This window comes from Oncorhynchus mykiss, chromosome 17 (genome assembly GCF_013265735.2).
Source record: "Oncorhynchus mykiss isolate Arlee chromosome 17, USDA_OmykA_1.1, whole genome shotgun sequence".
Lineage (NCBI taxonomy): Eukaryota > Metazoa > Chordata > Actinopteri > Salmoniformes > Salmonidae > Oncorhynchus > Oncorhynchus mykiss.
The window spans coordinates 85,263,801-85,282,385 of record NC_048581.1 but is presented as its reverse complement, the minus strand read 5'-3'; the positions used below and the strand labels follow the sequence as shown (position 1 = coordinate 85,282,385).

General features: G+C 43.4%; 1 protein-coding gene across 1 annotated transcript in view; it reads right to left on the bottom strand.

Annotated features, from left to right (window-relative positions):
• Positions 1 to 13,264, bottom strand: part of LOC110494772 (cytochrome c oxidase subunit NDUFA4) — an 18,990-nt gene extending 5,726 nt beyond the window's left edge. The window contains exons 1-3 of the mRNA XM_036950833.1: positions 12,984 to 13,264; positions 7,706 to 7,791; positions 1,660 to 1,720 (exon numbers count right to left, since the gene is read on the bottom strand). Coding sequence (XP_036806728.1) covers positions 1,660 to 1,720; positions 7,706 to 7,791; positions 12,984 to 13,028 — 192 coding nt within the window. The 5' untranslated portion in view covers positions 13,029 to 13,264. The remainder of the gene's footprint in view (positions 1 to 1,659; positions 1,721 to 7,705; positions 7,792 to 12,983) is intronic.
• Between the last annotated feature and the right edge of the window lie 5,321 nt (positions 13,265 to 18,585).

The following is an 18,585-nucleotide window of genomic DNA, read 5'->3' as shown; positions in this document are numbered from 1 at the left end:
TAACCTTGTACTGAGAGGAGGGGAGGATATTCTCCTTGTACTGAGAGGGGAGGATATTCACCTTTTACTGATAGGAGGAGAGGATATTCACCTTGTACTGAGAGGAGGGGAGGATATTCTCCTTGTACTGAGAAGAGGGGAGGATATTCACCTTGTACTGAGAGGAGGGGAGGATATTCACATTCTCTGATAGGAGGGGAGGATATTTACATTCTCTGATAGGAGGAGAGGATATTCACCTTGTACTGAGAGGAGGGGAGGATATTCACCTTGTACTGTGAGGAGGGGAGGATATTCACCTTGTACTGAGAGGAGGGGAGGATATTCACATTGTACTGAGAGGAGGGGAGGATATTCACCTTATACTGAGAGGAGGGGAGGATATTCACCTTATACTGAGAGGAGGTGAGGATATTAACCTTGTACTGAGAGGAGGGGAGGATATTCACCTTGTACTGAGAGGAGGGGAGAATATTCACCTTGTACTGAGAGGGGAGGATATTCACCTTTTACTGATAGGAGGGGAGGATCTTTATCTTTTACTGAGAGGAGGGGAGGATATTCACATTCTTTGAGAGGATATTCACATTATCTGAGAGGAGGAGAGGATATTCACATTCTCTGAGAGGAGGAGAGGATATTCACCTTGTACTGAGAGGAGGTGAGGATATTCACCTTGTACTGAGAGGAGGATATTCACCTTGTACTGAGAGGTGGGAGGATATTCACCTTGTACTGAGAGGAGGGGAGGATATTCACCTTGTACTGAGAGGAGGGGAGGATATTCACCTTGTACTGAGAGGAGGGGAGGATATTCTCCTTGTACTGAGAGGAGGGGAGGATATTCCCGTTATTTGAGAGGATATTCACATTCTCTGATAGGAGGGGAGGATGTTCACATTCTCTGAGAGGAGGGGAGCATATTCACATTCTCTGGGAGGATATTTACATTCTCTGATAGGAGGGGAGGATATACACATTCTCTGATAGGAGGGGAGGTTATTCACCTTGTGCTGAGAGGAGGGGAGGATTTTCACCTTTTACTGATAGGAGGGGAGGATATTCACCTTGTACTGAGAGGAGGGGAGGATATTCACCTTGTACTGAGAGGAGGGGAGGATATTCACCTTGTACTGAGAGGAGGGGAGGATATTCACCTTGTACTGAGAGGAGGGGAGGATATTATCCTTGTACTGAGAGGGGAGGATATTCACCTTTTACTGATAGGAGGGGAGGATCTTCATCTTTTACTGAGAGGAGGGAAGGATATTCACATTCTTTGAGAGGATATTCACATTCTCTGAGGGGGGGGGGGGGGATATTCACCTTGTACTGAGAGGAGGGAAGGATATTCTCATTCTCTGAGAGGGGAGGATATTCACATTCTCTGAGAGGAGGAGAGGTTATTCACATTCTCTGAAAGGAGGGGAGGATATGCACATTCTCTGATAGGAGGAGAGGATATTCACATTCTTTGAGAGGATATTTCCATTCTCTGAGAGGAGGAGAGGTTATTCACATTCTCTGAAAGGAGGGGAGGATATTCACATTCCCTGAAAGGAGGGGAGGATATTCACATTCTCTGGGAGGATATTCACATTCTCTGAGAGGAGGGGAGGATATTATCCTTGTACTGAGAGGAGGAGAAGAGATATTCACCTTGTACTGATAGTTTGGACCGTATGTGTTCCAAGGCTCAGGATTGTTCTTTCTGTTCCAGCTGGAAGAAGAAATGAGGATAGGCCAGGCGGGGGGAGAGAGAAATATGATGAGTTGAGGTGAGGTTAAGGCAATAGACATCGATAGAGGACTCTTCTTTATAGCTGTGCCATGTTGTAGCGTCATGAAAGCACGGGTTAGCGCCTTTTGAAGCGAAGTACATTTCCTTCTTCACGATTTGGCTGATCCCTTCTGATGACCCGGTTTGACATGACTCCAACAGGGTCACCAGGAGGGATCAGTCAATGAAGTTGGAATTTAACCAGGTAGTCTAGTTGAGAACAAGTTCTCATTTGCAACTGCGACCGGGCCAAGATAAAGCAAAGCAGTTTGACACATACAACAACACAGAGTTACACATGGAATAAACAAACATACAATCAATAATACAGTGGTGCTGACCATGCTAATACTGCCTTTTGGGTAGGGTACTTTCTAAAAGTAATCTGTTAGTTACTAGTTACCCGTAATCAATTAATTGTAATGTAACGTTTGGATTACCCAAACACAGTTACGTAATCTGATTACATTCCGTTACTTTTAGATTACTTTCCTTTTAAGAGGCATTAGAAGAAGACAAAAATGTTTGTTACCAATTGAACGACATCTATTGCAGGATAAATCTATGTTAATGTTAAAGGGACATGCTTAACACCCCGGCCATCCTACAATCCTAAACTAGATCCCCTCAATCTCACACAAATCATCAAGGAACCTACCAGGTACAACCCTAAATCCTTAACCATGGGCAACCCTCTTAGAAATCATCCTGACCAACCTGCCCTCTAAATACATCAATGCTGTCTTCAACCAGGATCTCAGCAATCACTGCCTCATTGCCTGCGTGCTTACTGGGTCTGTGGTCAAACGACCACCCCTCATCACTGTCAAACACTCCCTTAAACACTTCTGTGAGCAGGCCTTTGTAATCTACCTGGCCCTGGTATCCTGGAAGGATATTGACCTCATCCCTTATCCGTAGAGGATGCCTGGTTGCTCTTCAAAAGTGCTTTCCTCTCCATCTTAAATAAGCATGCCCCATTCAAAAAATGTAGAACTATATACAGATATAGCCCTTGGTTGACCCCAGACTTGACTGCCCTTGACCAGCACAAAAACATCCTGTGGCGTTCTGCATTAGCATTGAATAGCCCCCCCGATATGGAACTTTTCAGGAAAGTCAGGAAAAAATATACTCAGTCAATTAAGAAAGCTAAGGCTAGCTTTTTCGGACAGAAATGTGCTTCCTGTAGCACAATTCCAAAAGGTTTTGGGACCCTGTAAAGCCCATGGAGAATAAGAGCACCTCCTCCCAGCTGCCCAATGCACTGAGGATAGGGAACACTGTCACCACCGATAAATCTAAGATGATCGATAATTTCAATAAGCATTTTTCCACGGCTGGCCATGCTTTCCACCTGGCTACCCCTACCCCGGCCAACATCTCAGCACCCCCTGCAGCAATTTGCCCGACCACTTCTCCTTCAACCAAGTCCAGACAGCTGATGTTCTGAAAGAGCTGCAAAATCCGGATCCCAACAAATCATTTGGGCTAGACAATCTGGACCCTCTCTTTCTAAAATGATCTGCAGAAATTGATGCAACCTCTATTACTAGCCTGTTCAACCTCTCTTTAATTTCCTCTGAGATCCCCCAAAGATTGGAATGCTGCCATGGTCATCCCTCTCTTCAAAGGGGAAGACACTTTAGTACCCAAACTGTTATATACCTGTATCCATCCTGCCCTGCCTTTTCTAACATCTTTGAAAGCCAAGTCAATAAATAGATCACCGACCATTTTGAATCCCACCGTACCTCGCTATGCAATCTGGTTTCCGAGCTGGTCATGGGTGCACCTCAGCCACGCTTAAGGTCCTAAAGGGTATCATAACCAGCATCGATAAAAGACAGTACTGTGCAGCCGTCTTCATCGACCTGGCCAAGGCTTTCGACTCTGTCAGTCTTTGTTCTTATCGGCAGACTCAATAGCCTTGGTTTCTCAAATGACTGCCTCGCCTAGTTCACCAACTACTTCTCAGATAGAGTTCAGTGTAACAAATCGGAGGTCCTGTTGTCCAGACCTCTGGCAGTCTCTATGGGGGTGCCATAGGGTTCAATTCTCGGGCCAACTCTTTTCTCTGTATATACTCTATCAATGATGTCGCTCTTGCTGCTGGTGATTCTCTGATCCACCCCTACCCATTCTGTATACATCTGGCAATTCTTTGGACACTGTTCTTTGGAAACAAACCTCCAAACAAGCTTCAACGCCATACAACACTCCTTCCGTGGCCTCCAACTGCTTTTAAATGCTTATAAAACTAAGTGCATGCTGCCCACGCCCTCCTGTCCGACTAGCATCACTACTCTGGACGGTTCTGACCTAAAATATGTGGACAACTACAAATACCTAGGTGTCTGGTTAGACTGAAAACTCTCCTTCCAGACTCCCATTAAGCATCCCCAATCCAAAATTAAATCTAGAATCGGCCTCCTTCACTCATGCCGCCAAACATACCCTCGTAAAACTGACTATCATACCGATCCTTGACTTCGATGTCATTTACAAAATAGCTCCCAACATTCTACTCAGAAAACTGGATGTAGTCTATCACAGTGCCATCCGTTTTATCACCAAAGCCTCATATACTACCCACCCCTGCGACCTGTATGCTCTCGTTGGCTGGCCCTCACTACATATCCGTCACCAAACACACTGGCTCCAGGTCATCTGTAAGTCTTTGCTAGGTAAAGCCCCGCCTTATCTCAGCTCACTGGTCACCATAACACCCACCCGTAGCACGTGCTCCAGCAGGTATATCTCACTGGTCATCCCCAAAGCCAACACTTCCTTTGGCCGCCTTACCTTCCAGTTCTCTGCTGCCAATGACTGGAACGAATTGCGAAAAATGTCTGAAGCTGGAGTCTTATATCTCCCCCTCTAACTTTTATCATCAGTTGTCAGAGCAGCTTACCAATCACTGTACCTGTACACAGCCAATCTGTTAATAGTACACCGGACTACCTCATCCCCATATTATTACTTACCCTCTTGCACCCTAGTATCTCTACTTGCACATCATCATCTGCACATCTATCACTCCAGTGTTAATGCTAAATTGTAATTATTTTTCACCTCTAGGGCCTATTTATTACCTTACCTCCCTACTCTTCTACATTTGCACACACTGTACATAGATTTTTCTATTTTTCTTATTATTGACTGTGTGTTTGTTTATGTGTAACTCAGTTGTTTGTGTCGCACTGCTTTGCTTTATCTTGACCAGGTCGCAGTTGTGAATGAGAACTTCTTCTCACATGGCGTACCTGGTTCAATAAAGGTGAAATTATTGTTTTAACCATGTTTTGAGGCTATACAGTGTTTGTTTGCATTTACAAAGTTTACAAACATTGGGAGTAAAACGAGCTTGTGTGTGTGTGTGTGTGTGTGTGTGTGTGTGTACACATTTCTAAGTCCAAAAATAGATGTAGCAACTACAGATTGACTTAAAGGGGTAATCAAAAGTGTGAAAGTTTGAACATGTTTTCATTTGGCCTATGGATTTATTTATTTTATCAGGATGAATTAGATTGAGCGATAAAATACCAATTTTTATTCCATAGGCTGGGATCCCCCCTATACAGCTGTTATTCCATAGGCTGGGATCCCCCCCTATACAGCTGTTATTCCATAGGCTGGGATCCACACTATACAGCTGTTATTCCATAGGCTGGGATCCCCACTATACAGCTGTTATTCTATAGGCTGGGATCCACACTATACAGCTGTTATTCCATAGGCTGGGATCCACACTATACTGTAATTCTATAGGCTGGGATCCACACTATGCAGCTGTTATTCTATAGGCTGGGATCCACACTATACAGCTGTTATTCCATAGGCTGGGATCCACACTACAGCTGTTATTCCATAGGCTGGGATCCACACTATGCAGCTGTTATTCTATAGGCTGGAATCCACACTATACATCTGTTACTCCATAGGCTGGGATCCACACTATACAGCTGTTATTCTATAGGCTGGGATCCACACTATACAGCTGTTATTCCATAGGCTGGGATCCACACTATGCAGCTGTTATTCTATAGGCTGGAATCCACACTATACAGCTGTTACTCCATAGGCTGGGATCCACACTATACAGCTGTTATTCTATAGGCTGGGATCCACACTATACAGCTGTTATTCTATAGGCTGGGATCCACACTATACAGCTGTTATTCCATAGGCTGGGATCCCCACTATGCAGCTGTTATTCTATAGGCTGGGATCCACACTATACAGCTGTTACTCCATAGGCTGGGATCCCCACTATGCAGCTGTTATTCTATAGGCTGGGATCCACACTATACAGCTGTTATTCCATAGGCTGGGATCAGCACTATACAGCTGTTATTCCATAGGCTGGGATCACCACTATACAGCTGTTATTCCATAGGCTGGGATCCACACTATACAGCTGTTATTCTATAGGCTGGGATCCACACTATACAGCTGTTACTCCATAGGCTGGGATCCACACTATACAGCTGTTATTCTATAGGCTGGGATCCACACTATACAGCTGTTATTCTATAGGCTGGGATCCACACTATACAGCTGTTATTCCATAGGCTGGGATCCACACTATACAGCTGTTATTCCATAGGCTGGGATCCACACTATACAGCTGTTATTCCATAGGCTGGGATCCACACTATACAGCTGTTATTCCATAGGCTGGGATCCACACTATGCAGCTGTTATTCTATAGGCTGGGATCCACACTATACAGCTGTTACTCCATAGGCTGGGATCCACACTATACAGCTGTTATTCTATAGGCTGGGATCCACACTATACAGCTGTTATTCTATAGGCTGGGATCCACACTATACAGCTGTTATTCCATAGGCTGGGATCCACACTATGCAGCTGTTACTCCATAGGCTGGGATCCCCACAATGCAGCTGCTGCAAGAACGCATAATCACTGGCTGTCCACTGTTTTGAAAAACAATGATTGATAAGCAGCTTAAACTTCTTGAATTCAACCATTATTGGGTTCAAATTCACATCCTTTCCTCCAAGCGTTTATTCCAGTTGTATAATCTTTGGATGCTGACAGCAGTCTCACCATTGGAAGACATAGCTTGGACTGTAGCCTACAAAAGCCTATTCCTGCTCTTTTCCCATGATCCATCAAACACATTTGGTGTGTCATCATAGTGGTCTCTGACATCATAGTGGTCTTTGACATCATAGTGGTGGTCTCTGACCTGTGGTCAGACTCACTCAGGGGGAACAAACTTAAAACGTGCGCCTTTTTTCAATGCTGATTTGAATGTCATTGAGAAAACAGAAGTGTCAAAGATTTTTATTTTTTTGCAAACCTCCTTTCTGAATTTAAAAGTAATCCTCAAAGTAATCACCTAGTTTTTCAAAAGTATCTGTAATCTGATTACAATATTTTTGCTGGTAATGGATTGCAGTTATCATTTGTAATCCCTTACATGTAACAGATTACATGTAATCTGTTACTCCCCAACCCTGCTTTTTGGGAACTAGAGGCCTCTATAATTCTCTATGGGTTAAGACGGACAGTTATTGGCAGACTTCCTCTATTTATTCAGTAACTAAGTGTGGTTGTCCCAGTTCTGCACAGTCAAACTCAAACAAAGGCCCTTTCTAGAGTCTAGAGAATGTCTCTGCTCTCTATCATGTGTCCAATTAATAACAACGTTTAACAGAACAAAAGTACAGTGTCCAGAGAGTGTCCCAAAATAGGAATGACCACAGTGTTGATCTCAACGTAATAATGATGATGATGATGATGATGATATGTCATTTTACTTTCTCATTCAAGCAAAAAAACTAAACGAGTGTCAATTCACAGGTAACGTTTTAGTCGTTACAGACACAGACTAATAAAATCCAGACAGAAAATGACAACTAAACACTGTGAAGGCAGTAGTGTAGGTTCTACCTGACATGGGGTCCCTTGGCCAGACGGATCAGATAGCAGGAAGCCCCAGCCATGCCCAGTACCAAGAAGAAGAACTGAGGGATGAGCTGAGAAGGAGGGAGAGGAAGGAAGGAAGGAAGCGTACATTGGTGTTAAAGCCATATGTGAACGTATGTGTGTATTATTGAGTTGCCTGTCACACATATATACACTACCGTTCAAAATGTGGCAATTTCTCGCATGGAAAAGCCTTCATTTCTGAGAACAAGAATAGACTGACGAGTTTCAGAAGAAAGTTATTTGTTTCCAGCCATTTTGAGCCTGTAATCGAACCCACAAATGCTGATGCTCCAGATACTCAACTAGTCTAAAGAAGGACAGTTTTTATTGCTTCTTTAATCAGAACAACCGTTTTCAGTTGTGCTACCATAATTACAAAAGGGTTTTCTAATGATTTTATTTATTATTTTATTTTAATTAGCCTTTTAAAATGATAAACCTTGGATTATCTAACACAACGTGCCATTGGAACACAGGAGTGATGGTTGATGATAATGGGCCTCTGTACGCGTATGTAGATATTCCATAAAAAATCTGCCGTTTCCAGCTACAATAGTCATTTACAACATTAACAATGTCTATACTATTCTTATCAATTTGATGTTATTTAATGGACAAAAAATGTGCTTTTCTTTCACAAACAAGGACATTTCTAAATGACCCCAAACGTTTGAAATGTAATGTGTGTGTGTGTGTGTGTGTGTGTAAGTATGTATGTATGTATATATATATATATATATATATATATATATATTGTGGCGGAAATATGGTATACACACAAACACACACTTTCTGTGGTTGTTATTCCTCTCCAGTCTCTGTCCTCCTCCATATGAATTAGTCAGATGGCCGTGTGAGGGGCTGAGGCTGTCAGCCTGGGTTGAGCCGGCAAGGACACTGGCATGGTAAGAGAGAAATTGATCCCTCACTAGCTCGCTCACTGCATGGTTCCCTGTGCTGTGCCAACCTCTTTCTCGCACCCACACACACACAGCTTCTCTCCGCTCCCTGCCTGGCTGCTTGTCAGTCTGAGTGACAGGATAAGACACTGTAGACTTCCAGGACAGCAGGGTGACGACGTTAAGAATAGATTGGATGTTGAAACATCAATTTAAACCATTTAAAGCAGGTGTGTGAGGGAGGGAGAGAGAGAGTATGATCTAGTTATTTTAATTAGATGTCCAGATTTGTATTTCTTCCCTCTGCTGTCAAATCATAACATGACAGGCTACTTGTGGCAGCACCAAGTGTGGGATGTTCCCCAATGCTGGAAGGGGGGCCTGAGTGAAAAAGGTTTGTGAACCCCTTCCCTACAATATAACCCACCCATTAAGTAATCAATTGGATGATCCATAAACATGTGGCCCTATTTAGACATGATTTTAGGCCTCTGGGTTTTTCCATTCCATTTGCTATTATCAGCTTCCATTAGCTAGACTTTGTTGTGAGTTGTGTTTTTCTGTGAATAAATGAATTGTCAATAGGCTTCAAAACAAATAATGATAGCCTAATAATATAAATTGATCATGATAGGCTAATAATAAACTGGTGAATGCATTGCTTTCTCAGGTAGGTAAGTGGCAATATCAGGTGACTATTCAGTCAACAATTTTGGGGCTCCCGAGTGGCACAGGGGTTGCATCTCAAGGCATTGCATCTCAGTGCAAGAGGCGACACTACAGTTCCTGGTTTGAATCCAGGTTGAATCACATCTGGCCGTGATTGGGAGTCCCGTAGGACGGCACAAAATTGGCTGAGCGTCGTCCGAGTTTGGCCGGGGTAGGCCGTCATTGTAAATAGGATTTTGTTCTTAACTGACTTGCCTAGTTAAATAAAGGTTCAAATATATATATATATATATATATATATATATATATATATATATATATATATATATATATATTTTTTTTTTTTTACATGGCTGAGGTAAATCTGACTCTAAGCCCTTTTGATAGACTAGGGGACTAGTTGACCAGAACGTGTGCACTATTTAAATGTAATCCAGCCTCTGACTGTGTTTCAGTATATTAAGTCTAGGCGAGCAAGTTTTCTGGATGGAAGACAGACACACTCTTAGAAAGAAAGGTTCCATAGGAGAACCCTTTTTGGTTATAGGTACAACCCTTTTGGTTTCCATCTAGAACCCTCGGTGGAAAGGGTTCTACACAGAACCTAAAAACATTCTAGCTGAAACCAAAAAGGGTTCTACACAGAACCTAAAAACATTCTAGCTGAAACCAAAAAGGGTTCTACACAGAACCTAAAAACATTCTAGCTGAAACCAAAAAGGGTTCTACACAGAACCTAAAAACATTCTAGCTGAAACCAAAAAGGGTTCTACACAGAACCTAAAAACATTCTAGCTGAAACCAAAAAGGGTTCTACACAGAACCTAAAAACATTCTAGCTGAAACCAAAAAGGGTTCTACACAGAACCTAAAAACATTCTAGCTGAAACCAAAAAGGGTTCTACACAGAACCTAAAAACATTCTAGCTGAAACCAAAAAGGGTTCTACACAGAACCTAAAAACATTCTAGCTGAAACCAAAAAGGGTTCTACACAGAACCTAAAAACATTCTAGCTGAAACCAAAAAGGGTTTTTCCTGGAACCAAAAAGGGTTCTTCAAAGGGGTTTCTTACGGGGACAACCAAAGAACCCCTTTTAGGTTCTAGATTGCACCTTTTTTTTGTGCAGACCGATAGGGGAATAGTAGTGGGTTTGTGGCCCTGTTTGAATACTTCAGGAATGCATCCTTCCTTTCTACCTTCCTTGAAGTAATCATAGATCTGGATGGGTTAGTATGGTGAAAGTTAAAGGATTCACCTATCTATAGATCTGTACCTCCAGGCAGTGGCATATCCAGGGGAGGTGCCCACGGCCCATCCTGAAATCTGATTGGCCACCCCACTGCCCCCCCCCCCCCCTTCCCCCAGAAATTCTGAGATCTGATAGGTCGTCTCTGAATATATTGATCATTTTGACCAAGATGCACCGACAGCAGGACTCATCAATCTCTCGCCGGAGAAAGTATGCGAACAAGCGAAACAGCACCCCTCTGACTTTGTATGTGTAGCCTGTGTATCTGATGCTGTCTGGTCAAAAAGAGCATGACATGTCATATTGTTTTGGGTCGGACAGCAACAGATGGGGGCTGTTTGCCTCTCACCTCACTCTCATACTTGCTCTGGTTAAATAGATTCAGCCTTTTGCAAATTGAAGGACAATTGTGAAACATTGATAGACACGAATGAGAAATCATATTATACTTTCTTTTTTTTCTTTTTTTTACATTTAAATAATGTTTACTATGAAGCCGATAAAAGCATTTAATGCACAGGAGGTCCCATAATTATTATTTTTTTAAAAGACCCTTCCAAATGTTACCGTGTAATTCACACTCTGGATGGCACTTTCAAGGGAATTTACTGAAGTATGCTAATACAAGCATTGAATGTGTTGAACCATCATAATTATATAGAAAACATCCACCTCGATTATCGCATCGATTATGGTTTAAAATGGCCTGGCCCCTCTAAACTGGGTCTGTGCCCCCCACCTTGGCCACCGAATTCTAAATGTTCTGGACATGCCACTGCCTCCAGGAACAAGGAAGGATTCATTTCTAAGCTTTTCAAACAGTGCCAGGGAACTGTCTTCTCTCTCTCTCTCTCTCTCTCACTCTCACTCTCACTCACTCACTCACTCACTCACTCACTCACTCACTCACTCACTCACTCACTCACACACACACACACACACACACACACACACCAACAGGCAACTAGAAACCGATCGTGCTTATTCTGTGGGCTTGGTTCTATATTGTTGTTGCACTTATCCATGTGTTGGTAGACTGCCAAGTCAAACCCGTCGATCTAAGAATTTGGGTCACCGGCAGCTCTGTAGTGACACTAAAAATAAAGTGCCATCGTTGGGGCTTTTTAGCCTTTGGTGAATATATGTACTGTTCTGACCCTTTTAATGGAAGTAGTTTGTTTTATCTTCGTTTACAAACAAACTATAAGCTACACGTATTTAATAATATGTTATGAAGGGTATTAAACCAATCAGGTGACACGTTGGTATGTGAAAACCCAATCCTAGGCTGCAAATGCATAATGATCAGTCATTGGGCATTAATGGAATAATCTACCTCACATAATGAGGGTCAGCAGGGGTGGAAATAGTACTGAAATAAAGGTAAGGAGGTATAGGTGGAGAAAAAGAGCTACTCAAGTAAAAGTCTAAAGTAGCTCATTTTAAAAGTACTCAGAGTAAAAGTAATTTAGTTACTTTTAATATAAAGGTTACATGAATTTTTTTTAACATATTTTCCCTGCATTACATTTCAAAAGGAAGATAGGAAATGTACGTAGAGTAGGACCTAAGCACATTTATTTTTTTAGTTGTAACAATGCATCTGCATGTAAAAAAATTATGAAGGATTAGTAAAAAAAAAAAATTAAAAAAAAAACATTTAAATAAATAAAATATTCAAAGCAATTGAAATGTTTTGATGAATAAAAATGCAATACAAAATGAAGAGCATAAACGATAAAGTTGCCAGACTTTAAATCCTCATTTCACTGTTACTTGTCCATGGGACCGGCTGACACTCACTCACCCATTCACACTCACTCACTCACCCATTCACACTCACTCCCTCTTTCCCTCACTCACTCAGTCTCTCACTCACAAACTCCCTTTTTCACTCACTGAAACATCCTAGTCAAGTAGAAGTACTGTTACTTTAATGACATTTTACACAAGTAGACAAAAATTACAGTAACAGAAGTACTTATAGTTACTTTGAGCGAGAGATTCTGCCCTACGTTGACATTCTCTATGATTATGAGACCATTAGCAATGTCTGGATTACTTTGTTCCCTTGTCCAATATTTATGGGCTGTGATTTCAGACAAGTTCAATTGGATTTCAGACTTGTTTCATGGTATTTATATTTAATGAAAGAGCAGTATAATGCACAATACAAGGGTAATGCTACCACAGAGCCGTCTTTGTTTATTCTCCTTGTAAACACGGGGCTCACAGGGGAAAAACGTAGTCAAGAACCCAAACGTTGAAACCAGGGATGGACATGGAAGCTACCAATATGAATTCCTCTAATTCAAAGCATCAGGTCAAAATGATTTTCCTGACTGGGGGGTATCGAGTCCCCCCCATTTCCACCCCTGATTTCTAAATGTCTCACAGATTGAACCAGATTCAAACTTACCCCTGGATGTTTCTTAGCATGCGTAATCACTGTCCTAATCGGCATGTTTATCCCAGATCCTACAACACCTACACACACAAATAAACAAAAGTCCAACAAAATGTAAATACAAACTAATGATATTTTCTACGAAGTCTCTAATGCTTTTGTGTCCATGTGAAAGCAGCTCCCTGTGTAGATAGATATATGTACAGCAGAGTTGTGTTTGAACCAGTCTGTTTCTGTCTGCAGCTATGGAGAGAGAGAACAAGGACCTGTTGTAAGTCCTCCCTGCTCCGTAGAGCCAGAAGGGGGTCAGAGGAACGGGCAGGGAGGGGAGGGGTGAGTGAGGACAAAGGTAGGGTAGGACGGGTGAGGGAGGGAGGAGGAGGGGTGAGTGAGGGAGAAGGGAGTGTGAGGTAGCGTAAGATGAGGGAGGGAGGAGGAGGGGTGAGTGAGGGAGAAGGGAGTGTGAGGTAGGGTAAGATGGGGGAGGGAGGGGGAGGGGTGAGTGAGGGTAAGACGGGGGAGGGAGAGAAGGTTAGCTAAATCCCTATAATCACATCGGCTCTGGAAGGGGCCAACCAGACCTGGGTTCAAAAAGTATTTAAAAATCATTCAAATACTTTGAGCTTTGACTTGCCTGGCGTGCCAGATGGGTGGGGTTTACATTTTAATTGGTTTTCTATTGGTTCCGTTGCAATAGGCAAGCTGAGTCAAGCACAGCTAAAGTATTTCAAATTATTTCAAGTACTATTTGAATCCAGGCCAGAGGCTAACACAGGCCAGTCGCTGTACGATTTCATCTAAGCTGTTCTTTTATAGGGTTTGTTGAGTTCATATTAACTTTAAGTATATATCCCTTTTAGGTCACAGTGTACCTAGTGCTAATGCAGACATAGAAAACAAAACCAATACACTCATCTTGTGTCGTATTTGTTGAATCTATGAATCTTTGTCTATTATTCTATTCTTGGTTGGGCATAAGCTGGGAGAGAGGGTGACATTCATTGTACTTTTACAAGATGGGTAGCAAATTGTATTCTAGAAAGTGGTGTACTGGGAATATAAGTGAGTAAGTAAGTCTTGTCAGAGCCAGAACTGCCCAGGAGCCTATCTCCTGTTTTTTTGTTGTTGTTGCATTGGTGCAGTTTGATGTACTGTAGAAATACACGCCCTTACCTCAAATCCATCTCTTTAATGCTGAGTGAGAGAGGCATCGGGTCTAATTTTTTTTTGTAGTATTTGGTATGTCTCAACCAGGGATCGAACCCCCAACTTTCCAATCTCAGGACAGACACCGACTTGGTAATGAGAATATACACAGTGAATATGTGATGCGGCCTGATGATGTAATATTAGGCAGTAAGCAGGGTCTGATGTTAACATCCCAACAGGAAAAGGTGTGTGTGTGTGCGTGTGCGTGCGCGTGTGCATCACCTGTGGTACGGCTCACAGTACTTGTCAGATGGAAAGGTAGATAATCGTGTCGTTTTGTCGAGCTTTGCATTTTGGAAAGTTAATTACTTTACTGGTGTTAAGGAACTTAAAGGTCTGCAATCGCTGCATTACTGGTCAATCAATGGCTATTATCATCCCTGGTCACTGAGGTCATACCTCGGGAGAAATAGATCCTGTCCAGACAGCCCGACACAACTGGACAGAGAGAGACACAGTGACACGGTGCTATAAAATACAATAGAATCTGTCCAGACAGCCCGACCCAACTGGACAGAGAGATACACAGTGACACGGTGCTATAAAATACAATAGAATCTGTCCAGACAGCCCGACCCAACTGGACAGAGAGATACACAGTGACACGGTGCTATAAAATAGAATCTGTCCAGACAGCCCGACCCAACTGGACAGAGAGATACACAGTGACACGGTGCTATAAAATACAATAGAATCTGACCAGACAGCCCGACCCAACTGGACAGAGAGATACACAGTGACACGGTGCTATAAAATACAATAGAATCTGTCCAGACAGCCCGACCCAACTGGACAGAGAGAGACACAGTGCTATAAAATAGAATCTGTCCAGACAGCCCGACCCAACTGGACAGAGAGATACACAGTGCTATAAAATAGAATCTGTCCAGACAGCCCGACCCAACTGGACAGAGAGATACACAGTGCTATAAAATAGAATCTGTCCAGACAGCCCGACCCAACTGGACAGAGAGACACAGTGACACGGTGCTATAAAATAGAATCTGTCCAGACAGCCCGACCCAACTGGACAGAGAGATACACAGTGACACGGTGCTATAAAATAGAATCTGTCCAGACAGCCCGACCCAACTGGACAGAGAGATACACAGTGCTATAAAATAGAATCTGTCCAGACAGCCCGACCCAACCGGACAGAGAGAGACACAGTGACACGGTGCTATAAAATACAATAGAATCTGTCCAGACAGCCCGACCCAACTGGACAGAGAGATACACAGTGACACGGTGCTATAAAATACAATAGAATCTGTCCAGACAGCCCGACCCAACTGGACAGAGAGAGACACAGTGACACGGTGCTATAAAATAAAATAGAATCTGTCCAGACAGCCCGACCCAACTGGACAGAGAGAGACACAGTGACACGGTGCTATAAAATAGAATAGAATCTGTCCAGACAGCCCGACCCAACTGGACAGAGAGAGACACAGTGACACGGTGCTATAAAATACAATAGAATCTGTCCAGACAGCCCTACCCAACTGGACAGAGAGAGACACAGTGACACGGTGCTATAAAATAGAATCTGTCCAGACAGCCCGACCCAACTGGACAGAGAGATACACAGTGACACGGTGCTATAAAATGGAATCTGTCCAGACAGCCCGACCCAACTGGACAGAGAGAGACACAGTGACACGGTGCTATAAAATACAATAGAATCTGTCCAGACAGCCCGACCCAACTGGACAGAGAGAGACACAGTGACACGGTGCTATAAAATACAATAGAATCTGTCCAGACAGCCCGACCCAACTGGACAGAGAGAGACACAGTGACACGGTGCTATAAAATACAATAGAATCTGTCCAGACAGCCCGACCCAACTGGACAGAGAGAGACACAGTGACACGATGCTATAAAATAGAATCTGTCCAGACAGCCCGACCCAACTGGACAGAGAGATACACAGTGACACGGTGCTATAAAATACAATAGAATCTGTCCAGACAGCCCGACCCAACTGGACAGAGAGATACACAGTGACACAGTGCTATAAAATAAAATAGAATCTGTCCAGACAGCCCGACCCAACTGGACAGAGAGAGACACAGTGCTATAAAATAGAATCTGTCCAGACAGCCCGACCCAACTGGACAGAGAGATACACAGTGACACGGTGCTATAAAATACAATAGAATCTGTCCAGACAGCCCGACCCAACTGGACAGAGAGATACACAGTGAAACGGTGCTATAAAATAAAATAGAATCTGTCCAGACAGCCCGACCCAACTGGACAGAGAGAGACACAGTGCTATAAAATAGAATCTGTCCAGACAGCCCGACCCAACTGGACAGAGAGATACACAGTGACACGGTGCTATAAAATACAATAGAATCTGTCCAGACAGCCCGACCCAACTGGACAGAGAGAGACACAGTGACACGGTGCTATAAAATACAATAGAATCTGTCCAGACAGCCCGACCCAACTGGACAGAGAGACACACAGTGACACGGTGCTATAAAATACAATAGAATCTGTCCAGACAGCCCGACCCAACTGGACAGAGAGAGACACAGTGCTATAAAATAGAATCTGTCCAGACAGCCCGACCCAACTGGACAGAGAGATACACAGTGACACAGTGCTATAAAATAGAATAGAATCTGTCCAGACAGCCCGACGCAACTGGACAGAGAGATACACAGTGACACAGTGCTATAAAATAGAATCTGTCCAGACAGCCCGACCCAACTGGACAGAGAGATACACAGTGACACGGTGCTATAAAATACAATAGAATCTGTCCAGACAGCCCGACCCAACTGGACAGAGAGATACACAGTGACACGGTGCTATAAAATAGAATCTGTCCAGACAGCCCTACCCAACTGGACAGAGAGAGACACAGTGACACGGTGCTATAAAATACAATAGAATCTGTCCAGACAGCCCGACCCAACTGGACAGAGAGAGACACAGTGCTATAAAATAGAATCTGTCCAGACAGCCTGACCCAACTGGACAGAGAGAGACACAGTGACACGGTGCTATAAAATACAATAGAATCTGTCCAGACAGCCCGACCCAACTGGACAGAGAGAGACACAGTGACACAGTGCTATAAAATACAATAGAATCTGTCCAGACAGCCCGACCCAACTGGACAGAGAGATACACAGTGACACGGTGCTATAAAATACAATAGAATCTGTCCAGACAGCCCGACCCAACTGGACAGAGAGAGACACAGTGACACGGTGCTATAAAATACAATAGAATCTGTCCAGACAGCCCGACCCAACTGGACAGAGAGACACACAGTGACACGGTGCTATAAAATACAATAGAATCTGTCCAGACAGCCCGACCCAACTGGACAGAGAGAGACACAGTGACACAGTGCTATAAAATAGAATCTGTCCAGACAGCCCGACCCAACTGGACAGAGAGAGACACAGTGCTATAAAATAGAATCTGTCCAGACAGCCCGACCCAACTGGACAGAGAGATACACAGTGACACAGTGCTATAAAATAAAATAGAATCTGTCCAGACAGCCCGACCCAACTGGACAGAGAGAGACACAGTGCTATAAAATAGAATCTGTCCAGACAGCCCGACCCAACTGGACAGAGAGATACACAGTGACACAGTGCTATAAAATAGAATAGAATCTGTCCAGACAGCCCGACGCAACTGGACAGAGAGATACACAGTGACACAGTGCTATAAAATAGAATCTGTCCAGACAGCCCGACCCAACTGGACAGAGAGATACACAGTGACACGGTGCTATAAAATACAATAGAATCTGTCCAGACAGCCCGACCCAACTGGACAGAGAGAGACACAGTGTTATAAAATAGAATCTGTCCAGACAGCCTGACCCAACTGGACAGAGAGAGACACAGTGACACGGTGCTATAAAATACAATAGAATCTGTCCAGACAGCCCGACCCAACTGGACAGAGAGAGACACAGTGACACAGTGCTATAAAATACAATAGAATCTGTCCAGACAGCCCGACCCAACTGGACAGAGAGATACACAGTGACACGGTGCTATAAAATACAATAGAATCTGTCCAGACAGCCCGACCCAACTGGACAGAGAGAGACACAGTGACACGGTGCTATAAAATACAATCTGTCCAGACAGCCCGACCCAACTGGACAGAGAGATACACAGTGACACGGTGCTATAAAATAGAATCTGTCCAGACAGCCCGACCCAACCGGACAGAGAGAGACACAGTGACACGGTGCTATAAAATACAATAGAATCTGTCCAGACAGCCCGACCCAACTGGACAGAGAGATACACAGTGACACGGTGCTATAAAATAGAATCTGTCCAGACAGCCCGACCCAACTGGACAGAGAGATACACAGTGACACGGTGCTATAAAGCAAAAATAATGAGACACAGGT